At 54.1% G+C, this 24,243-nt stretch overlaps 1 protein-coding gene across 3 annotated transcripts in view; it reads left to right on the top strand.

Annotated features, from left to right (window-relative positions):
* Positions 1-24,243, top strand: part of PTPRU (protein tyrosine phosphatase receptor type U) — a 75,202-nt gene that overhangs the window by 1,046 nt on the left and 49,913 nt on the right. For all 3 annotated transcript variants that reach the window (XM_077775610.1, XM_077775609.1, XM_077775608.1), the window contains exons 2-7: positions 13,603-13,734; positions 16,558-16,829; positions 17,362-17,443; positions 17,548-17,663; positions 18,087-18,261; positions 18,779-19,072. In XM_077775610.1, coding sequence (XP_077631736.1) covers positions 13,603-13,734; positions 16,558-16,829; positions 17,362-17,443; positions 17,548-17,663; positions 18,087-18,261; positions 18,779-19,072 — 1,071 coding nt within the window. The remainder of the gene's footprint in view (positions 1-13,602; positions 13,735-16,557; positions 16,830-17,361; positions 17,444-17,547; positions 17,664-18,086; positions 18,262-18,778; positions 19,073-24,243) is intronic.

Raw genomic sequence — 24,243 nt, 5'->3', positions numbered from 1 at the left:
GTCGACTCTGCAACTTTGTGCGGCCTCCCCGCCGGCCCGGACCGCGGTGTGTGTGTGTACGTACGTATGTGAGCGTGTGTCTCGGTGCTTCTGCCTGCTGTGTGATCGCGGTGTGTGTGTGTGTGTGTGTGTGTGTGTGTGTGTGTGTGCGCGCGCGCGTATCTGAATGTATGTATCCGGAGCTTGTGTCTGTGTGTCCGCGTGTGCTGTGGACCGTGTGTCGGCCGTGTGCGTGTGTCTGACTCGCCCCGCCCTCCCTGGGGCCTGGGATCCCAGACTGTGGCCCTCTCCCGCGAAGTTGTGCCCCACATGTCCCCTGGGGCATCCCTCTCCGGGCCTCATCCTGCCAGCCACCGTTTGGGTGGCTCCAGCCTGGTACCCAGGGCGCTGAGTAACGGGGAGACGCCCCAGCAGAGATCAGAGCCAAGGCACGTGCCGGGCCACCTCGGCCCCAGGGAGACTCCTCCTGGCCGCTGGCCTCCAAGAACTGGCCTCCCCGGGATCGGATCGAGGTTGGGCCTCTCCGGCGGAGCTCTTCTGGCTCCCGCCGCTGTTGCTCCTGCCTTTGGCTCCGAGCTGGGTCCTGGCTTCCTGAACCCCCTCAACCCCTCCCCCACCCTGAGATCAAACCGGAGGGATACTACCCGCTCCCCCAGCCCCTACCACCTTCCCCTTGATTCCAGGAGCCCTCCTGTGCCTTACCTCCTGCCAGCAGGGTGTGAGGGGTGATCAGGAACCGAAGTTTGGGATGAGAGTGAGACCTTGAGCAAGTTACTTCCATACTGGGGGTCTGCTTCCTCATCTGCCTTATCGGCATCCTAATAATGTCGTGTGGTACTCGGTAGATGGTAAAGTAAGGCTCTGTGAGTGCCAGGGAATAAAACATGGTTTTGAGGACTGTTACAGAGCCCCAGAAACTGTGATTTGAAGCCAGGGGGACCTGATTCAAATTCTAAGTCTGCCACTTGCTGTCCTTGTGACCTTGGGCCAGTCACTTCACTTCTCAAGTTCTTGGGAGCCCTTGTAGCTATTACTGTTAGAGCTTCATTCATAAATGAACACTTTGTAGACAGGGTGCGATCTGCCCTTGCCCCCACCTGGGTAAAGTCAGCCCAACTCCCTGAATGCCTCCTGAGTCCCCTGCCCCACGGAGGGTGGGTGTGTGATGTCTCCCAGTCATGCAAATCTGGCAATAATTTATTCCTCTGTGTTCTAGCTCATTTTGTCCTTTTGGTTGTTGGGGTTGTGGACAGCAGGAATGAGGGAGAGGCTGCCCAGTGGTTTCAGGTTGGGCAATAAAGGCTTGTCTGAGCAGCTGGCCTTTCTCCCTGGGGTGGGGGTGGGGGGATGGGGAGGAGACTCAGCAGGAGGTGGTGAGTATGTCCAGAGTGGGGGTGCTGAGCTCCTTGGCCGCCCCCTGCCCGGATCATGTTTCAGAGAAAATTCAGGGTCGGCACCTGCTTGCTTGAGGAATGCTGCCATCCTTCCATGCTTTCTCTGCTAAGCTAGACTTGTGGGGTGGCCATTTCGTGCAGGGGTGGGTTAGCTAGAGTTGCCTCGATTGTTTCAAAGCATTGTAATTATTGTAATTACAGTTTATTGGTCGCTTCTCCCATACAGACCATGAGCTCTGTGAGGACAGAGATTGGGTATTTAGCTCACCTCTGAATCCTTAGTGCCAGATACAAGTCCTGGGCCACCGTTGCCGAATGGCAAGAAAGAATGAGTGAGATCCAGTGGGTCAGGTTCTGAGCTGGAGAAGCCAGACGGGGGCGCACTGACTCCATTGAAAGTAGAGATTAAAGAACTAGGTTTTCCCTCCAGGAATCTGGAAAATTCTGCCGGGGGATGGTGTTGTGTGTGAAAAGGCCACGTAGAGAGTCCTCTGGGAGCTGTGAGTTGGGGAGGTTGAGGCCCTGGCAGAGACTGAAGGGAGCGGTCTCCTGCCTGCCAGCCCCTCCCCCCAGCTCCCAGCCCAGCCTCCCCTCCCCCCTCCCAGCAGCTGGCTGGGCCTGTCCAGCCCCCAGGCTCAGCCTTTGTGCTGGAGGCCTCAGCAGGTGGTGAGAAGCATCGAGTCCCAACCGTCAACCGAGCGTCTCAGGAGGGGGGAGGGCGGCCCGCATCAGGAGCGGGGGACTCCCTCAGCTCTCTGTCCCACATGTAGGAGTGGGCAGATGGGGTCACAGCCTGTGTGTGTCTTGGCTGCTGGTGAGCTCCCGGGAAGGGAGGAGGGCTCCTCCTGGTGGTGACCCTGCAGGTGGGGATGCGAGAGGCTGGTGAGGTGTGTGCAGGTGTGACCCTGGCATCTGGGCAGAGTGGGGTGAGGTGAGGTGTGTGTGTGTGTGTGTGTGTGTGTGTGACTGTATGATTGTAGCCTGGGGCACAGAACATATTTGTGGCTTATCAGGGTGTCTAGCCATCTGGTCACCCTGTGTGGCAGGATCGGAGTTTGGAATATGGAGGTGACCAGCTACTTGGATCCCTGGAAAGCCCGCTGCTAGGGGGTCTTGATATCTAACTGTCAAATTCCTGGAGTTTGGGTGCACACCTATTTGGGTGGGTGGTATCTCATTATCTAGGTGTGGGTGTCCCAGCTCCAGGGTGTGGGAGGACCAGGGTGTTCCAACCTAAGGATGTCCCAGTGTCTCTGTGTCCAAAGGGGGGTGTACTTGGGTGTCTGGCAGTTCTCAAGTTAATGGGTGTTCACGTGAGGGGGCACCTCTGTGTTGTGTCCACGTGTGCAGCTGTGTCAGTACTTGGGTGGCTGGGTGTTGAGTTCCCGAGTACCTGGATATCAGAGTGTGGGGTATCTGTGCCCAGGAACGGGGTACCCATGCATTGGAGTATCTAGGTGTTTGTGAGTCTGGGTGTGGGGGTGCCCTGTGGTAGGTGTGTCTGCTTGTATGTTTAGGCGTGCATGTCTCCAGGAAAGGGGTGTGCATATGTTGGGTAGGGGGTGTCCTGGTGACTGTGTGCAGCTGTGGACCAGGGACCGAGGCTTGCCTCCCAATCTCCCTTCAGACCCCAAGGCCAGGAGTCTCTGGAGAAGGCTCTCGTGGTTCAGCTCCTCCATCGTTAATCTAGAGCTGACTTGCAATAGGACTTCTTACACCAGAACTCCTTACGGTGATGGAAATGTTTTCTACCCATACTTTCCAATATGGTGGCCACTTCCTCACATGTGGTTATTACATTTAAACGGGTTCAGGTTCATGAAAATAGAAAACCAACCCCCTGGTCACACTTGGCAGACTCTCATGTTTCGCGTGGCTATCTATTAGTCGGTGCAGGTAGCGAACATTTCTATCAGAGCAGAAAGTTCCATGGACAGTGCTCTTCTGGAGGTGTGAGGCCCGGACGCCTCAGGGAGTAGAACTGGTCTGATTGAACCATCACTCAGCAGCCATCAAAGGTTTAGTTGAACCCATGGCCCCTTCCTCCCAGCCCATCATTTCGTGCCAGGACTGCTGCAGTAGCCCCCCTTCGTGGTCTCCCTTCTGCCATCAACTCCCCGGTGCTGCGGCAGCACCGGTGGCCTGAATGATCTCTGGCAGGCAGACAAAGGATGCTGCCACTCCCTTGCCCCAAGCCGAAGGGTCTCCAGCCTTTGGCCAGAGGACAAAACCCAAATCTGTATGATGCGGACCCTGCTTTCTGGAAGAGTTTCGTGTTTGTGCCTCTCCTCCGCGGACCACATTTCTCCTTGTCCACTTCTGATCCAGGATCACCAGGCCGGTGCTGATCCCAGGCCCTTCCGCAGCTCTCTGCCTTTGCACAAGCTGTGCCTCCTGCAGAAAATGCCCTCCAGGCCCTTCCCCCCTCGTGGGAGCCTGCTGATTGCTCAGCCTCGGATCCCAGCTCTGTCACTTCCCCAGTGAAGCCTTCCTGGACCGCTCCCCCACCCTGCCCCTGCAGTTTTTCAGATTTCTCCCTAAGTGCACGTATGACAACTCGCTGAGTTGTTCTCCATCGTTTTCGCCTACCAGGCCAGGAGCCCCATGAAGGCTGGGCTGGGTCTTTGTCATTTCTTGTCCCCAGGGCTTTGTATATGGCTGGCGCTTGCTCAGTGTTTGCATTGATGTGAGCCCCTGGGTGTGCAGGGAGGGCTGGGAGCGGGTGGGGTGTGGAGCTGGGGCTCCTGAGGGCAGCTGTGGATGGGGGCCCTTGTGCCCCCTTGGCTTGCCCCAGGCAGGGCGGTCGCTGCCTGCTGAATGGCAGGGGGGTGACTCTAGTGGATGGCCCAGAAGAGGCTGTTGCTGGCCCAGAAGAGGAAATCGTGGGCACCTTCCCAGGGTGCAGGTCTCATGATCTAATGGTGAATCAGAAGGGATGCGGGACAGCTGGGGATGTATCTGGGGACTGGGAACAGCTGGGGCTGAGGGAGCAGGTGGTGGGGGACAGCTGAGAGTTGGGGGACAGATGGCAGATGGAGAGAACAGGGGGTATGTGGGGCAGTTGGGGGATAAGAGGTGACACGTGGGAGGTGTCAGAAACCTACGCAGGGGCACCTGGGTGGCTCAGTCGGTTAAGCATCTGACTCGTGATTTCGGCTCAGGTCATGATCTCACAGTTTGTGAGTTGGAGCCCTGCGTCAGGCTCTGCGCTGACAGTGAGGAGCCTGCTTGGGATTCTCTGTCTCCTTCCCCCCTTCCCTCAACATAAATAAATAAAAACACTTAAAAAAAAAGAAACCTGTGTGGACAAGCATAGGTTGGTCTTAGCTGAGTGGGCATACGTTGCTCAGAATGCATGTATGTGTGTTCACATGTATGTCGTGTTGTGCGTGTGCATAAATATGTGTTTTACCTACAGCGTGGTGAAGAGCACAGGCTCTGGGTTCTGGTCCCAGCCTCCCTTCTCTCCCCCCCTCCCCCCCACTAGCTGTGTAACACTTGGGCAAGTTGCTTGCCCTTTCTGGGTGTGTAGTGAGATGGGAATAATTATAGAACATGCTGCATGGAGTTGCCATGAGGATATATTTTATCGACAGACGTGTGTAGTTAGAATGGGGCCTGTCTCGTAGTAAGCATGGTGGAAGTGCTAACGATTATTAAGTGTGTGTGTGTGTGTGTGCAGGCATCCTACACGCTCAGGAAAGTTTATTTTTCACTTCTGATGAAGCCCAGGCCCCGGAGGTATTGGCGGTGGGGGGTGAGGGGTAGGAGCGACCGGACAGGTTGTTAGATCCGGCTCGCTCTGACATCCTCCCATTGTTCATCCCACTTCCAGATCATCCTGCACCAGAGCCTAGTCCAAGAGGTCTCCCTCTCTGTCTCTGCCCTGTCGTACCCCACACTGCCCTGCCCTGGGCTGGGGGCCAGGCGATTTGCTTTAATTGCCCAAAAGCTTTTCAGCAGAATCTGAATTCATTGTTTGCCTGCCAGCATGCTGGGGCCCCGCTCAGATATAAATACCTGGACAATGTGATCAGTTCTGGCTGCCCGTCCCACAGGCAGCAGTGGCTTCGTCCTGTGCCCTTGGAGAATCACTGGGGTGGAAGATGTGGGGGCAGGAGGGCAGGGTGGAGGGAAGTCCAAAGGGCAGGTGGGGCCTCAGCCCCCAAACCATGGATCAGCTGGTCCCCCGGCTGGCAGAGCTAGAGGCACGGAGTTTTCCATGGGTCTGCTCTCCAGTGCATCACAGCACGTGCAACCTCTCTGCCACAGTTTTGCAGTGTGTGCCGTCTCTGCTTTACGCTGATAACCGCCCTACATCATGGCTCGGGACGGCTGTGAGTATCCACGATCCAGGGTCTCGCGGCTCAGGACCGGGCCGCGGCAGTGTATCCTTGCACGGATACACCGAATCTACACCACATCTCAGCCCTGCACCGCATGCCGTGCTGGGATTCGGCATTGCACTGGCTGTGTGGACCCTGGCGCCCGCCTNGACGGCTGTGAGTATCCACGATCCAGGGTCTCGCGGCTCAGGACCGGGCCGCGGCAGTGTATCCTTGCACGGATACACCGAATCTACACCACATCTCAGCCCTGCACCGCATGCCGTGCTGGGATTCGGCATTGCACTGGCTGTGTGGACCCTGGCGGGGGGCTGTCCACCCCGCCTCCGCATTCCCACCATCCTGCGCCTCAGTCCCGCCCTTGTACTGCCATTAGCGTCTTTGCAGCTCTCGTCTACCAAATGGCACTGTTGCATCAGGAGGGGGCGCTCTCCCAGCCCCTGACGCTGCACCACTGCTGGGAACGAGCACGTGGCTTTCGACGGCCACGTTGCATGTCTGCCTCCTAGGGCATTTCTGTCCTGCCCCCTAATACCTCCCTGGGCAGCGGCCATTGCCCTGGGCTTGGGGCCTCCCTAAGGATTTGGGCATAGCTCCTGGCTCTCTACCCCGGCACTGTGCCAACAGATGGCATGTTACCGCAACAGTGCAGCATCACATCACACGGCATCTCTGTCGTCCACTGCGTTAATGCCCTGGGTGTGCACTGCATTGGGCATGTGGACTTTCCCCGCGTGTCTGGGCACAGCTGCTCTGCATTCTACCTTGGCACTGTCCCAGCACGGCACACCTTTGCCTCACACAGCGCTTCTGTCCCACTGCTGTCCTGCCCTGAGCTGGATGCCTGCTTTCCGGCCAAACCCATCACAGTATTCTGCGCCGTTGCTGCCGGAACGCTGCCCCTCACGGCATGCCAGCCTTTCTTGGTATTGCCGCTGAGGAGCCTGCTGCCAGCCTTTCCCCAGGATTTCTGTGGGAGGCCCAGTTGAGCAACATCCTTGCTGGGGCCTCTGCTGCACACCGCATGCTGCTCAGGGAGTCTGTACTCACACGCCGCTTGGAGCTGCTTTGTTGGGCTTTGGGACCGGCTTGGGATTTTGCGGGTAGCACCTTTGCACAGGACCCAGCTTTGCATCTCTGCATCTCTGCACCACTCAGGATTATTGCCCTGAGCCTCTCCCTGCCCTGTACAGGGGCTCCCTGTAAGGCCATGCTGACTCTGCTGGGTTTTAGGACCCCAGAATCCTTGAGTTGAATTCACTGTTGCATACAGCATCCCCACCGCACTCTATTTCTGTGCCTCTTTCTACCCCCACCCTTGAGTCTGCACCTACCCGGCTCCTCAGGACTGTATCGGGCTTGTATTCTGGATCGGGCTTAAGCACCCGGCCGTCCCTTCTGCGCCCCGCCACACCCTCTCATCTCCGTGTCTCTGTACTGTTGTGCATGCTGACACTGGACACACACTTTCAGTGGGAAGTCATGGAGCACCAGCTATGTACCTGGCCCTTGCTGGTGTCTGGAGAGGGGGAAGAACCAGTAAGGCTTGAACTTAGCACCTTGGCGTTCCTCCATCCACCTGTCAAACAGCACCGAGCACTAGCCCAGTGTACCCCCAGAGGTGCTGCACCGGCGCCCCCTTCTGGGTCATGCCTGCAATGGATTGTGGCCCCTCTATGCTGCATCGTGGCGCCGGCCAGCTCTGCCATGCTGTACTGGGGGTCTGCACACACCATGGGCTCGGCTCCCCCGTGTTGTGTAACTGTATTCTGCCTCTGAACAGTGTGGAGCTGCTGCATCGAGCTCTCAACGCACCACGCTGGGGCACTGCGTAGCCCTCTGTCTCCGCGGACCTTTATCAAGTATAGATTTTCACACCGCATGGGTTTCCACATGGCCCTCTGCCTCCTTGCCCTGCTGCGCTGTTTTTACACGACACAGTGTCTGCCCTGCAAGTGTCTGTGTACTCTTTGCCCGCCGTACCTCGGCACAGCGCAGCCCCTCGTTCAGCCCCTTGCCTCTGTCTGGAGTCGGGCCAAGCCCCGTGACTTCCCCTTAGGGTGCCACCATGGCAGCCCTACTGTTCTCCTTGGAATTTGTGATGTATTGATCAGGGAGATGGGGAGTGGTTCTGGCTTAGGGTTCCCCTGCTCTAGTTGGCTTCCTTCTATCCTCAGTGGAAGTGGAAGGATGCTGGCATTGCTGGGATGTGTGTTGGCTCCTGTTGGAGGGGGGGTACCAGTGCAGCCTTTTCTCTCTGTGGCCCTGCCTGCGGTGATCTTCCTGGTTACAGCCATGCTGAATCCTGGGTGATTAGAAGGTGGTCACCCCTGTCCTTAATTAAGTACTCATCAGTTCTTCAGGGCTCTGGAGAACAGCTGTGGGCAGCCCGGGCTGGAGTCTGGATGTGTTGATCTGGGCAAGTAAAGCAGTGAAATGGGCTGGACCAGGTCTCTGAGCTGGAGTCATGGTCCTTGAGCCTGGGTGGGGTTGGTTGAGGTCAGACTAGTTGGGATTGTGGGGTCAATAAGTCCAGCCACTGTTGGCCTACCTATTATACACAGGGCTTCGGGATGGGGTCCGAAGGTGTCAGAGACAGTCTCTGACCCTAGGAAAGGAGGAAGTGGGGCTAGATGGGCCTGACATGGAGCTGCAGTTGGGGTGGAGACCCAGGACAGGTCTGGGTTGGGCAAGAACGTCCAGGGGTGAGGCTAGGGTTGGTTGCAGGGTTGGGTTGGGCTACCTAGAATAGAGATGTGGCTTCGGATGATGATGAAATAGAACAGTGCAGTCATTGGGGTTGTGTTTGGTTTCCCCAGGCCGGGGTTGGGGCTATGCCTGTGGTTGGGTATGATCCCAGCCCCTAAACTTGCAGCCCGCTGGGGGAGGTTTTGTTTCTTCTGGGGGCGCCCTTGGGAACTGGATGCTCTACTGACAAATCAAAAAGAACAAAGATCTCATGGCAAACAAACTCTGTTTACCTCGGGTCCTTCAGAAAATACCATGGCTGGAAGCCACCATTGGCACAGAGCACTATTCCCTGGCTGGTGGGGAGGAAAGTCTGGGGCTCACGCACGCACATGCGCGTGCACATGCGTGCACAGCTGCCCTCGACCCCACCACATATATTCACCGTGTAGGTACTTGCTTCCCCCTGAATGTGCTCATATACCTCCGCACACGGGTACCCACAAACCCACAGCTTCACAGCATGCTGCCTGGGGGACCCTCACTTGAGGCCCACGTTCACTCTCACAGACCTCTGCCCCATAGTCTCTCTGCCCTCGAATTATCCTTGCTCCCGGGCGTACTCACACAAATGCAACCGGAATGCTAGAGGTGGATGTGGCCTTCTAGGTCACCTGGGTCCCCATTCTCATTTCGTAGGTGAGGAAGCAGAGCTTCAGAAGGGGCAAGTCACCTGCCACAGGTCACACAGGGAATTCGAGGCTCAGCAGGAATTAGATCCAGGTCTCCTGCCTCCCAGCTGCGTGCTCACAAGTGGGTACTGAGCTGTCACTGTCACAGCCACACACACACAGACACACACACACACACGCACGCACGCAAATGGAGACGTGGAGGCCCTCGTGCGGGGGAGAACCCCTTCCCACACCCTGACTCTTCCTGCTGAGATTGCCTGCCCCTTCCATCGCCCCATCCGCAGCCCGGCCCAGCCGGATGTGGATAAGCCATCCTGCCTTCCCAAATTGTGGCTGACGGTTGCCTCAGCAACCGCCTGCCAGATTGGGGAGATTAGCTGAGGAATGTAGCTGGGCCAGTTAGAGCTGAGGCTGGGGGAACCGGTGGGGGTCCTGGGTTGATTGAGCCCACCCTTTCTGGGAGGCCAGGACAGAGATGGGGTCCCCCTTGTGGGGTCTGGTTTTCTCCCTGCCCCAGCCTGGCTGCAACTGTGTCCCTAAGGCTTGGACTAGGCTGGGGGGAGGGAGTATGTGGCTCTGTGTGTGTGTGTGTGTGTGTGTGTGTGTGTGTGTGTTGGGCATCTCTCTGGGTGTGACTAGAGTGTGTGCTGTTTGCATCTAGGATGGGGACCCCAGTTCCTGGCATCTGATGGTGGCTTGTCCCTCCCGATCTTGTGGTGCCCTCTGGAGAACCCACCCGCCCCCCTCCTGGTTTAGAGGATTTCTCACCGACTCTTCTGAAGCCTGCTCAAACACCCATTCTGGCTTCCCAATTCCAACTTCTCACCCCGACGCCTAAGGCCCTCCCTCCCTGATCTGGCCTGTCTTCCTTTCTCCCGCCTCCTTTCCCATTGCTTTGGCCAGTCTGTGCTCCCCTTTATGCTCTGGGCTGTGTATTTACTCCCTGCCCTCCTTTGCCTCAGATGCTCTTCTACTCATCTCTGCTGGCCAGAACGATACCCATCTTTCCATGCCCTGCTCACATGCACCCACCTCCAGAAAATCTTTGCTTGGGATGCCCTTTGTGGCCTTGACCCTTCTCTGCTCTGTCTTACTCTGTCACCCCCATTCAGACCGGGAGGTCCTTGAAGCCAGGACAGGACCTTAATTATCCTTAGGCCTCTAATAGTGCCAGGCTGAGACCTGCTTTATGCTGTCAGTGAACAAAGTTTCTGTGAATGGAACCGAATTAACACATGCGGTCATGGGAAAAGCAGGGCCGTATTTTGTCTGGACCCAGTCTCCTTGAATAAAGTAGGTGGCTTAAACCCTAGCTTCTAGGACTTAGAGTGTGGCCTTAGACAAGCCACCTCATCTCTCTGAGTCTCAGTTTCCATCTGTAAAACAGGAATAATAATAGTCCCGCCTTTTGAATTACTGTGAAGTTGCCTGGGCATAGCTGGTCACGGTGGAACGTGGCAGCCCTCTCACAGAGGTGGTCACATGTGTGTGCACGGCCGTGGCCCGTGTGTCTATGTTGACAGAGTCAAGAGGGATTCCCTGCCACCATCCTTGCTCTGAACCCAGAGTCTGATCTGGCCATTGGCCTCCAGGAGAAGTTGGGTCTCTCTCTAGCAGGAGCTGGGACTTAGCCTTGGGGCTCCTGAACCTTCCAGACAGGAGGTGGTGGGGTTTTCTTTAGGACCTGGGAGGCCTGATCATTTCCCATCCCAGGGTGAGCTGGGGAGAGTGTGAGGGTGCGGCTCTCACAGGGGAGCCTGGACCCCCGAGATAATCCTCTAAGGGCTGTTGTTGGAATCGGCCCGGCCCCAGAGATGCAGCGCTCAGGGTGGGCATGGACCAGGGACAGTGAGTCATTCTGCCTAAGGGGATGCTGTGGAGGGGGAAGGTCAGCCAGGGAGGCCCATTGTAGGAGGCATTTGGCACAGGTCAGGGGCCACTCTGGCCAGAGTTGGCTGGTCCGGGGTCAGTCAGGCAATCTGGTGGTCATTCTGGATAAAGTCAGATGGTCTGGATGATGTAGGGGCCGCTCTGGCTGAGGTCAGTCTGTCTGGGGCTCACTGACCTGGGTCAGTCAGTCTGGGAGTTACTCTGGCTAAGGTTACATGGTCTTGAGTGTCCATCTGACTAAGTTGGTCAGTCTGGGAGTCCTGACAGCTCATGTGCCCTGGCTTAGGATGGACGGGGTGGGGGTGGGGGGGCAAGGAGCTGGCACTCCCAGGCTTGCCTCAGGGCCATGGATGAGACTTCCTTGGGCAGCTGCCTTGTAAAGGAATAGGAAGGGCCTGAGCTCCCTCCAGGCTCTAGATCCTGGGCTTCCCTTCCTGGCAATCCCTCTGCCTCAGGGAGGCCTTGGCTGAGAACCCCAGGAGCAGACTGCAGACTCAGCTCAGGCTGAATGAAGTCAGCTGCCCCCTCCTTCAGGAAGCCCTCTTTGACCAACCCTACTGGCCATGGCCTCCCTCTGTGCTGTGCTGTGAGTCATTTTCTAGAGGGAGAATTGAGGCCTTCTCAGCACAGATTGGGTTAAAAACTTACCTCCCACAGGCCACAGGGCATGATGCCGACCAGAGCTTTTCATACAAAGAGGCAAAGAGCTCAGCCAGGGGTCCTGCTTTAGCTCTGGAGAGAGGATTCTCTCAGTGCCAGCCTCATGCCCACATCTCATTGTTTTACACTCCAGTGGGGTGCCAGGAGAGGTACGGGAGACCCCCAACAAGGGCGAGCCCCATGTTTCCATATGCTCCTCCATGTGATCTGTGTAACAACCTAGAGAAGTCCCCACAGCCAGTGAAACAGAAGAGCCCCCTGAAAGTGGAGTCCTTCCCGTGGGGCAAATGCCCGCCGTGCCTGGCACGTGGCTCTCACTCCCTAGTTTCTCTTCCTTCCTCTTTTTGAGCCTGGGAAGAGCTTGGCTGTGCTCCTTCTCATAGTGAAGGAAACATGGGCTCTGGTATCCGACTGACACAGGTTCAAGTCCGGCTTCTGTGTGTTGCTCGTGGAGGCTTAAGCAGCACCTGTGAAGGGCTGCCAGGTCCTGAGGCTCGCACGTGCTGGGCGTCGTGGCAAGTGGACTCCCACATCGCATCCTCAACAACCGCACATGCAGATGTGGAAACTGAGGCTCAGAAAGAAGTGACTTGCCCACACTCACACGGCTTGACAAATGAGAGTCAAGATTTAATTGGGGCGCCTGGGCGGCTCAGTTGGTTAAGCGTCCGACTTTGGCTCAGGTCATGAGCTCACGGTTCATGAGTTCGAGCACCACGTCAGGCTCTGTGCTGACAGCTCAGAGCCTGGAGCCTGTTTCAGATTCTGTGTCTCTCTCTCTACCCCTCCCCCCGTTCATGCTCTATCTCTGTCTCTCAAAAACAAATAAACATTAAAAAAAAGATTTAATCCCACGTCTGTCTAATGGCAAAGCCCACTCACATAACCACCATGTTGTACTGTGGATGGAGGCCTTCATTCTCCAGGGCCTCAGTCACCTGATCCATCGGGTGGGGAGAAGTGCCGGCAGCTGGCATGTACCCTGCACAGGGTCCGGCCTAATGTGCACGTGCCTCCTCACCACTTACCCACGCATTTTCCTGGGTCCCCGATGCCTTGGACGGCCTGCCATGGGGCTGCAAGCACCCAGCTTTGGGAGTGACTGCAGGAACCATTTTGCCATTACTTCTCCAACTGGTGGTGTTCTCACATTTATTCGGTGCCCGACTCAGGGCTCTGATGAGCTCCTGAGATACATGGGCCTCATTACCAGGCAAAGGACTCACATCTGTTTCTACCCCGCCTTCTTCCCTCCTTCCTCTTCTCCTCGTTTAAACTGTAAATATGGGTCCGAATCGTGGGAACTTGCTTCTCTAGTCGTGCATGTGCCCAGCCACGCGTGACCGAGGTTTTGCGTGTCCCATGCCTGCAGGTAGAGATCAGAGCTGGGCGACTGGGCAATGACTGAGTCCCCTAAACTCACCTGTCAATCAGGAATAACGGGGGTCCCCGCCTCAGGAGGCGAGGCGTAGATGAGATGCCACACTGAGCCGTTCGCGCTGCACAGGGGCTGTTCCCAGCCTGAGATGATCGGTGGCCGCTGTTATTTTTAAGGAGATACCGTCAGGGCTGGCTTAGCGCATTCATGAGCCTGCCCATCCTGGGGCGCACTATCTGTCCTTTACATGAAGGTGGGGGGGCAGGTAGTGCTAACTGAGTAGCAGTTAGGAGAGGAGATCTCTGTTCGTTGGTGGGTGGTTGTGCAGTGTGTGACCCTGGGGGTGGGCAGTGTGGGGACGTCTCACTATTGGGTGGAGACAGTGAAAAGAGGGAAAGGGTTGGAGGAGGGAGAGTTTTGTTGGAGGGAGCAGTGAGGGGAGGCCTCGGGGGGGGGGGCTGGGTGGGCAGGGCAGTGAGGGGCACCTGCAGGGGAGCCTCCTGGCCGGCGGTGCTGCCCTAGTCAGGGCTGACCAGGCCCTGCCCTCACAGCCGGCTGCACCTTCGAAGAGGCGAGTGACCCATCAGTGCCCTGCGAGTACAGCCAGGCCCAGTACGATGACTTCCAGTGGGACCAAGTGCAGATCCCCCCTGGGACCCGGGCTCCTGCAGACCTGCCTCACGGTGAGTCCATTCTCAGCTCCCATTCCCCCCTGTCTCCTTCTAGTTCTAGACCCCTGCTGTGTGACCCTGGGAACATTCCTTAACCTCTCTGGGCCTCAGCTGCTTTTGCATCTGTAAGGACATACATGATACCATGCATGTGGGGCTCTGTGGACACTGTCCAATAGTGTATATCAGGTAGTTTTACCTGTAAAATGGGTGCAGGTTGAAGCAATCAAAGTCCCTTCTAGCCGTTAAGTTAAAACCCACTTCCCCTTCTTCCCCCTGCATGGCTCAGGGTCCACCCTACTCACGTCAGGTCTTCCTGTCTTCCACCTTCAGGGAGGCTCTCTTCTCCCTGGAAGCCTCTGAATCCTTGTCTCCCAGGACTTGAAGATGCTGGTGCTGATGGAGCAGTAACACTGGGGGCTGGATGTTCTAGAACCTTCATTCCTCTGCCCCCTTCTTCCTGGAAGTCCTAGATCCTTCCCAATTTCTACCTTGCTCTGCCCTATTTCACGATGAGGCATTTACAGCAATGTGAGCACTGGACTGGGGGTCAGGAGACTAATTACGTGGATTATTGGATTACAGGAGTACTGGTCTCCCACTCTGATGAGGGCCCCTGCTATCCTGGTTCCAGAATCATGAAGACTGGGCCTCATCACTGTCCCAGCTGTGTGACTTTGGGCGAGTCACTTAACTTCTCTGAGCTTCCATTTTCTTAACTGTAAAGTGGGGAGCACACTAATCCATTTCATAGGGTAATTAGAGGTAATGCCTACAAGGTAACATGGGAGTGGTGTGTAGGGGTTCAATTAATGGTTGCTTGCTATTCTTGGAGGTATTTGAGGGGGCCCTCTGCATGGGGTGCAGAATTAACTGGGAATTCAGAACAGGATAAGAAAGATGGAGGCCAAATCCATTAACTTTATTACTGATAAAGGCTGGGTTAGAAGACATAGCATCGTGTGCGAACCAGATGGGCTTGCTGAGGGAACCCCAGAAGTAGACAGCCTAAGGACCCCCTCCTTTTCACCCTGTCATAGCAGCGGACCAGGCCCTTTGCTACTCCACTCACAACATGGCTGCAATTGCACCAGCTGTCAGGCATTTGGGGAGGAGCAGTAAAGGTTCTCACTGGTGAGGCCAGGGCTTGAAGCCACCAGAGTGGTCTTCTGCAGCCTGGCATGGGCAGCCTTTCAGCCTCGTCTCCTCCCGCTCACCTTGCCTCCTGGAGGCCTCCCTGCCTCCCCTTTCTGTGCCTTTGCTCACACTGCACCCTCCCTGGGGGATTCCTCTCTGCCTTTGCAGAAACAGCTCTCAGCTCCTGGTTTGACCTCTGTGCTAGCGGGTATCAGAGACTGACCTGCGTGACAGTGATCTGTCAAGGTGCCCACCATGGCAGGCACCCTGTGTGGGCTCTGCTTCTCTCTCTCGTACCCTTAGGGACATGCCCAGTGGGAAAGGGGAGAGAGAAATTTAGTGGGCCTTGTGCTGGATCCTGGGGCCACAGTGGTCAGCGAGAGGGCCGCAGTCTCTGCTCTCTCGGGGCACACATTCTAGGGAAGGGAGTTGGGGGTGAAGGGTGGAGGAAGGAGGGAGATTCAGAGACGGGAGAAGGGAGAACCACAGGAGTGAAGGGAGGAAATGAAGGAGAGGAGAGAGATGCAGAAGAAAATCCAGGGAAGAAGCGAGGACAGAGAGGGGCAGAGGATCTGGGGGAAGAGGCAAGAACAAGGCGTCCGACTGAAAGAGGGAGACACGCAGCTGCACACGGGAAGAGGAGAGGGCAGAGGAGCGGGCCAGGAGGCACTGCTGGGGGCCAGGATGTGCCCCTTTCTGGGTGCGGATGGGGACTTGGGAGTTCTGTTTACTCTCCCACCAGGACTGATCCAGGAGCTCTGGCTTGTAGAGATGAATGAGAGCCCCTCCAGTGGAGTCCCTGGGGAGCCCTCCCAGAGCTGGGAGCCTCGTGGTTTGGGATCTGAATGAGCTTGTGTTGGCTGACAGCCAAGCCCGGGAGGAGGCAGCACTGGGTGGCTGCGGGCACCCCCTTGGCTGCTGCTGGGGCCCTCTCCCCACAAAAGGGAAGCCATAATCCCCTAACCAGGTCTCAAGGAGTCCAGCCCACCCCCACCCTGCCAGCCCCCCTCCACTCCCTGCCAGTATACAGCCCGGATCTGAGGAAGAAGATTCCTGCCTTTCTCCAGGTTGGAAATCGAGAGCATTGTATCTCAGGCCTTTAGACCCAAGGCGGGGGCTGGAAGGGAAGTTCGAGTCCTTTTATTCAACCTCTGTTCTACACACTCATTCAGCTTGGGTTTAGACCTGTGCAGGAGACACAGTGGAGCCCCCGAGGCATCACAGGCTGGTGGGGAGACAGACAGACACTTTATTAATGATCCAAGGGCCAGGAGAGAAGCCTGTAGAGGGACAGCGAGGGAGGACTTCAGAAAAGGTAGCTTTGAAGGCCTGTCATGTGCCAGACTCTTGACTCCTAGAGGAATGACCTAGTTAGTTAGTTCCTGCCTCCAAGGGCAGCTCAGAACGTGGGGAAAGTCGTAGATCAGCATGAGCTTGGACTGTGATTGTAGGTGGTGAGGGACCACAAAGCGTTTTGAGAGAGTCAGTTTTGTGCGTTTTTTTGCTCTCTCCTCTGGGAAACAGATGCAGGGAGGTGAAGGGACTCAAGCTAGTGAGTCAGAGCTGGGACCAGAACTCAGAACCCTTGATTCCTAATGGATCCAAATGCCTGGAGTCCTTTGTTTCTGCCCCCTTCCTTTGCCCACCTGACCTTGATCCTCCCGAAGCCTCCTCAGCTCCTGCCTCTTCCCCTTCTAGGCTCCTACTTGATGGTCAATGCTTCCCAGCATGGCCCAGGCCAACGGGCCCATGTCATCTTCCAGAGCCTGAGTGAGAATGATACCCACTGTGTGCAGTTCAGCTACTTCCTATACAGCCGGGATGGGCACAGCCCGGGCACCTTGGGCATCTACGTGCGTGTCAATGGGGGTCCCCTGGGCAGTGCTGTCTGGAATATGACTGGATCGCATGGTCGGCAGTGGCACCAGGCAGAGCTGGCTGTCAGCACCTTCTGGCCCAATGAATATCAGGTAGGCTGGGTTTGGTCTGTGGTCAGCCTCTGCTTAGGGGTGGGGGAAGAGGGGTGTCAGCCTGAGGTCAGAGTAAGCAAGTGACTGAGGTTGGAATTAGTCTGTGTTCAGCATCAGGAGGCAATATGTGGTCAAGGTCAGGGGTCAGCCTGTGGTCAGCATCAGGCCGTTCAGTGCTGCTACGGTCTGGGTTCAGCATCAGAGAGCATTGTCAATAGAAATGGTCTGTGGCTGGGGTCAAGGATGAGTTGGAACAGTGCTGACCTGGAAAGCCTGTCTGCTGGGAAAAGTTTTCCGGCTTGTAGGTAACTTTCCAGACTGGGATAGAGCCTCTGACCTTGAACTTGTGAGCTCTGGCTGCTGACACACTCTCTCACAACTGGCCAGCTTGGTAGGGAAGGTCATTGTGAGTTGGGCTGACCTCTGTTGGTTGAGGAACATGGGACCGGAGCAGAGCTAAAAGGGGTCTCTTGTGGACACCTCCCCAGGTGGGGCTGGAGGGATATGACAGGGAACCTCCCACCTCCCCCAGGTGCTGTTTGAGGCCCTCATCTCCCCAGACCGCAGGGGCTACATGGGCCTAGATGACATCCTGCTTCTCAGCTACCCCTGCGGTGAGTCCCGGCCCACTGGGGTGCAGGGTGAGGGGTGCGGGTGGCCGTGGCTCCTGTCTGTGGGGGGCACAGGCCCAGCTCACACTGTGGCTCTATTCCCGCAGCGAAGGCCCCGCACTTCTCCCGCCTGGGCGATGTGGAGGTCAACGCTGGCCAGAACGCCTCCTTCCAGTGCATGGCAGCCGGCAGAGCGGCAGAGGCCGAACGCTTTCTCCTGCAGGTGAGGGGGTGCAAGGACCTTAGGCAGGGTGGGGGGAGACTTCTTCTGGGACCTGGGTCCCTTGTGGGGTGCGGAGTCGTTCCTTCATTTTCCAGCACCCATGTACACGCATCGCTGTGCTCACCTAGGCTCTGCTCTGCCCTCTTGGGGCCTCTTATACCTCCAGGACAGAGGGTGGCTCCAGGACCCCCCAACTGCCCTCCATCGGAGGCAGAGACCACGTTCCCTTAATCAGCTTCTCATCCGGCACCTTCCTGTGATGGAGCTGGTTCCAGGAACCCCATCAGTCCCCTGTGTACTAGGGACGGCTAAATGGGGGCCGGGACATGGACTACTCCCCTGGCCAGTGTTAGAGCGAGATGGGGGAGTTGGGGACCCTCCCTCTCCCGCGCTCCTGACGCTGTCGACCTTATCCCTGCGCAGCGACAGAGCGGGGAGCTGGTGCCCGCGGCCAGCGTGCGGCACATCAGCCACCGGCGCTTCCTGGCCACCTTCCTGCTGGCCTCCGTGAGTCGCTCGGAGCAGGACCTGTACCGTTGCGTGTCCCAGGCCCCGCGTGGCGCGGGCGTCTCCAACTTTGCAGAGCTCATCGTCAAGGGTCAGCGCGCACGGACGCTCTCCCAGGGTGGGGTTGGGGGTGGGACCTGCACCATCTGAGGGGCGGGGCCGGNGCTTGGTCTGTAGAGGGGGGCAGTTTCTTTCCAGGGAGGGGGTCTGCTCCAGGGGGCGGGGTGTGACTGAGAAGCAGGCAGGCGGGGAGACCCAGTCCGGACGTGAGCCATGCGAGGCCGGGTCAGGCTGTGGGGACCCGGGATTGACCCGACGGGCGTGCGGTCAGCCCCGGAACACGAGTCCTTGGGGATTCAGACGGGATTGAGAGACCGGGTGTAGGCTTAAGGGTGAGGGCGGAGTCAGCCTTTGGAGCGGACACCCCTTAAGGCCTGGGGATTTAGTGGGCACCAGCGAGGAAGCCTAGTCGAGGGTCTGGGCGCTTCACCAAGGCCCCTGGGAAGACAGGGAAGGTCACTGGGGACCTGGGTGTGCTGGGATCCCTAGTTGAGGGCAGGGTCTCACAGCGCATCGTTCGGCTCTACCTCTTCCGCACGTCCTCGCAGAGCCCCCCACCCCCATCGCGCCGCCGCAGCTGCTGCGCGCGGGTCCCACCTACCTCATCATCCAGCTCAACACCAACTCCATCATTGGCGACGGGCCGATCGTGCGCAAGGAGATTGAGTACCGCATGTCCCGCGGTCCATGGGCCGAGGTGCACGCCGTCAGCCTGCAGACGTACAAGCTGTGGCACCTTGACCCCGACACGGAGTACGAGATCAGCGTGCTGCTCACGCGCCCTGGTGAGGGCGGCACCGGCCGCCCTGGGCCCCCCCTCATCAGCCGCACCAAGTGCGCAGGTGGGTGTCTCCTGGTCCAACTCCCTCCTCCCGACACCCGACCGACACCCGGGTATGGGCTCAGGGCTCCGGTGGGCGGGACCAAGGGGGTACATTCTGAGAGGTAATTTGGCCAGCACTTGTGCTTCTCAAATTTTCTAATAGGTGGTGATTTCCCCCCAGTCCTTGTTTTGGTAAAGTTAATAATGATAGCTAAGAGTTTGTGCCAGACACTTATACATATGGGTATGAACACACACACAGACACACACACAGTGATTTCAAACTCACAACACTGATCTAGGTACTCTTGTTAAACCCATTCTACAGATGAGGTGTCTGAAGTACAGAGATGTTAAGTGACTGGCACAAGGTCACATAGCTAGTAAGTGGCAGACCTGGCTTTGGGATCCTTGAGTGGTGGGCTCCAGAATTTGCGTTCTTAATTCTGCATTATATCATCTAGATAAACAACTAAATATCATTAAAAAAGTGTGTTATTAAATTTCAGCTGGATTCTCTTGTTGGGGGCATCTGAACCTGAGGTCTGCTCTTCCTCGTTAAAAAGGGTGTAAGCAGCTGTTAGGAGCTACGGCACTCATGCACCAGAGGACACTTGTTTAATCTGAAGAGAAATTGAGAATAAAATAGAACAGATTTCAGTATATTTTAATTGGAATTTTTATTGAGATAATTGTAGAGTCTTATGCAATCGTAAGAAAAACTGCAGGGTGCCTGGATGGCCCGGTCAGTAGAGTATGTGACACGTGATCTCCAGGTCGTGAGTTTGAGCCACGTACTGGATATAGACATTACTTTCAAAAAAGAAAAGAAAAGAAAGCTACGGAGATTCCCTATGCATTTTCCCCTGTTTCCGGCAAAGGTAACATTTTGCAGACCTGTAGGGTAATATTCCAGTGAGGGTATTGAGATTTATGCAATCCATAGATCTTATTCAGACTTCCCCTGTTTCACTTGTCCCTATTTGTGTGTGTGCACGTGTGTGTATTTAGTGCTATACAATTTATCAGGGGTACAGGTTTGTGTGCTTATAACCACAGTCAAGATGTTGAATGGTTCGGTCAGTTTGCATGGCCCTTTTTATCTATATTCACCTGCTTCCCTTCCTCCAACTCCAGCCCCTGGAATCTACTAATCTGCCCGTCGTTTGTAAAATTTTGCCATTCCAGGGGCACCTGGGTGGCTCAGTGGGTTATGCGTCCGACTCTTGATTTCAGCTCATGGTTTGTGGGATCAAGCACCTTGTCTGGCTCTGTGCTGCGTGGGGCCTGCTTGGGATTCTCTCTCTCCCCCTCTCTTTTTGTCCCTCCCATGCTGGTGCTCTCTGTGTCTCAAAATAAACTTTTAAAAAATTTGCCATTTCAAAAATGTTACATAAATCATGAAATCATATAGCATATAACCCTTTGAAACTGACTTTTAAAAATTTGGAAACAGGCTTATTGAGATTTAATTCACATCTCATAAATTCACTCATTAGAGTTAGTCCAGTGGTTTATAGCATATTCAGAGGTGTGCATCCATCACCACAGTAAGTTTTAGAGCATTTTCATCACCCGAAAAGGAAACTTTGTACTCTTTCTTTCTGTTAATTTATTTTGAGAGAGAGAGAGAGAGAGAGAGAGAGAGAGAGTGAATCCCAAGCAGGCTCCACAGTCAGTGCAGTGAGTTCATGACTTGAGCCGAAATCAAGAGTCGGACACTCAACCGACTGAGGCACCCCAGAAACCTTGTGCTCTTTAGTGGTTCCCTCCCCCTGTTTCCTTCTACCATCTCCAGCCGTAGGCACCCATAAAACTGCTTTCTGTCTCTGTAGATTTGCCTCTTTGTGGACATTTCATATAAATGGGATCATACAATGCGTAGTCTTTGTGACTTAACCTAATGTTTTCAAGGTTTATCCAGGTTGGAGCACGTACTTATTTATCTTTTCTTTATTGCCAAACAATATTGCATTGTATGGAGCTGTACCATTTGTACATTCCCATCGGCAATGTATGAAGGTTCTACTTTCTCTACATTCCCACCAACTCTGGTTATCTGTCTTTTGATAATTACCCTCATAGTGGGTGTGAAATGATATCTCAGTAGGGTTTTGATTTGAATTTCACTGATGGTTAATGATATTGAGCAACTTTTCACGTGCTCATTGGACACTTGTATGTCTTCTCTGTAGAAATGTCTATTCTGATTTTTTACCCATTTTTAAGTTGAGTTATTTGTCTTAAAATTTTTTTTAATGTTTATTTATTTTTGAAAGAGAGAGAGAGAGAGAGACGGAGTGCGAGCTGAGGAGAGGCAGAGAGAAAGGGGGAGACGCAGAATCCAAAGCAGGCTCCAGGCTCTGAGCTGTCAGCATAGAGCCTGATGGGGGGCTCAAACCCACAGACTACGAGATCATGACCTGAGCCTAAGTCGGGTGCTTAACCGACTGAGCCACCCAGGCATTCGGGTTATTTGTCTTTGTATTACTGACTTGTAAGAATTCTTTATGTATTCTGGATACTAGACTCTTGCACATATTTTCTTCGATTCTATGGGTTATTTTTTAATTTTCTTAATGGTGTCCTTTGAAGCACAATAGTTTTACATTTGGAGGGAGTCCAGCTTATCCGTTTTTTCTTTTGTTGTTTGTGCTTTTGATACCATATTAAGAAACCATTGCCTAATCGAAAGTCACAAAGATTTACCCCTATTTTTTCTAAGACTCTTTTAGTTTTACTTCTTTCATTTAGGTCCTTGATCCATTTTGAGTTCGTTTTTACATACGATGTGAGGTAGGGGACAAGCTTCATTCTTTTGCATGAGGAAGTCTGATTGCCCCAGCACCATTTGTTGGAAAGAGTATTCTTTTCACATCGAATTGTCTTGGCACTAAGATCGGCTATTTTGATCCGCATAATTCCCTGGAGACTCATCCACGTTGTGTATATCAGTAGTTCATTCCTTTTTTATTGCTGAATCGTATTCCATGGTGTGGACACACACTGCAGTTTGTTTAACAGGTGAGTAGTTATTCACCTGTCGAAGGGCATTTTGGGCTATTACAAGTAAGGCTGCTGTGAATATTTGTGTACAAATTTTTGCACAAACATGAGTTTTTAGTTTTCTGGGATCAAAGCCCACAGGGGCAACTGATGGGTCCCCGTGATAATTTGCAAATTTCGTTTTTATCAGAAACTGCCAGAATGGCTGTATTGTTTTATGTTCTCACCAGCAACGTATGAGTGATCCAGTTTTCTGCATCTGTGTCAGCATTTGGTATTGTCATCATTTTCTCTAGCCATTCTGAGAGATGTGTAGTGATTGCCCATCCTGGTCTTAAGATGCACTTTCTTTCTTTTTTTTTTTTATAAAATTTTAAAAATATTTATTTTTGAGACAGAGAGAGACAGAGCCTCAGCAGGGGAGGGGCAGAGAGAGAGGGAGACACAGAATCAGAAGCAAGCTCCAGGCTCTAAGCTGTAAGCACAGAGCCTGACGTGGGGCTCAAACCCACGAGTGATGAGTTCATCATCTGGCCGAAGTCAGACACTTAACTGACTGAGCCACCCCAAGATGCACTTCCTTAATGCTTAATGCTATTGAACATCTTTCCATGTGCTATTTCCCATCTGTATATCCTCTTTGGTGAATTTGTTCATGTCTTTGCCCATTTTCTAATTGGGTAATTCATTTGTTCCTTTTGAGTTTTGAGAGTTCTTTGCATATTCTAGATACTAGTCTTTGCTGAGTATATGATATATAAGTATTTTCTCCCTGCTTTTAGCTTGCCTTCTTATACTCTTCACCTGGGCTTTTACAGAGCAACCGTTTTTTAAATTTTTTTTTTTTTATGTTTTATTTATTTCTAGGAGAGAGAAAGAGAGACAGCATGAGCAGGGGAGGGTCAGAGAGAGAGGGAGTCACAGACTGAAACAGGCTCCAGGCTCCGAGCTGGCAGTCAGCACAGAGCCCGACGCGGGGCTCGAACCCACGAACTGTGAGATCATGACCTAAGTGAAAGTCAGACGCTCAACCAACTAAGCCACCCAGGCGCCCCGAGCAACCGTTTTTTAAAACTGTTTATTTATTAGTTTTGAGAGAGAGAGAGGAGAGAGAATGAGTGGGAGAGGGACAGAGAGAGAGGGAGGAGAGAGAGAATCCCAAGCAGGCTCCATGCTGTCAGTACAGAGCCCGACATGCGGCTTGATCCCACAACTGCGAGATCACGACTTGAGGCAAAATCAAGAGTCGGAAGCTGAACTGACTGAGCCACCCAGGAGCCCTAACCATTTTTAATTTTGATGAGGGCCAGTTTATCAAAAGTTCCTTTTATGAATTGTGCTTTTGGCGAAAAGGTTAAGACCTCCATGCCTTGCCTTCAATCTCAGAGATTTTTTCCTGTTCTTTTTTTTTTCCCCCCTAAAGGAGTTACAGTTTTACATTTTACATTTGGGTCCATGATCCGCTTTGAGTTAATTTTTGGTTAAGATACGAAATTTTTATTTTTTGCCAATCTGTATTCTTAAGTGTTTTTCTTTTTCTTTTCTTTTTTAAAATTTTTAAAAATGTTTATTAGTTTTGAGAGAGAGAGAGAGTGAGAGCAAGCAGGGGAGGGGCAGAAAGAGGGAGACGCAGAATCGGAAGCAGGCTCCAGGCTCTGAGCTGTCAGCACAGAGCCCGACACGGGGCTCAAACTCACAGACCACAAGATCATGACCTGAGCTGAGGTCTGCGGTTTAACTCACTGAGCCACCCAGGTGCCCCCTGAAGTGTTTTTCAGAGCTGATCTGGGGAGCCACCTAAAATCCAGTTGAGTGCCACATTTGAAGAGACTCTTGCGTGGTGCATCAGAGTACCGTGTTCCCATGGGACTTACTTTCTCACTGAGGGATCTGGGTCAGGTTACTTAACCGTAGAGCTTTCATCCTCTTGTTTTACAGGATGAGAAGAATAAGAATCTTCACCATATGGGGGTCAGTGTTAAGGTTCATTCAACAGATGTTTATTGAGCGCTTGTTATGTGTCAGGCACTATTGTAGTTGTTAGGGAGGTAGGACGGTGACTGAGTCAACCAAGGCTATTAGCATGTGAGTGACTCCTTGCACTGAACTCCCATCGTGACAGGAGAAGACAGTAAAACAAGTGAGCTTTATAGTTTGTCAGATGATGATAAGTGGTATGAAGGA

This window comes from Crocuta crocuta, unplaced genomic scaffold (assembly GCF_008692635.1).
Source record: "Crocuta crocuta isolate KB4526 unplaced genomic scaffold, BGI_CrCroc_1.0 scaffold127, whole genome shotgun sequence".
Classification (NCBI taxonomy): domain Eukaryota; kingdom Metazoa; phylum Chordata; class Mammalia; order Carnivora; family Hyaenidae; genus Crocuta; species Crocuta crocuta.
This window is presented reverse-complemented; position numbering and strand designations above follow the sequence as displayed.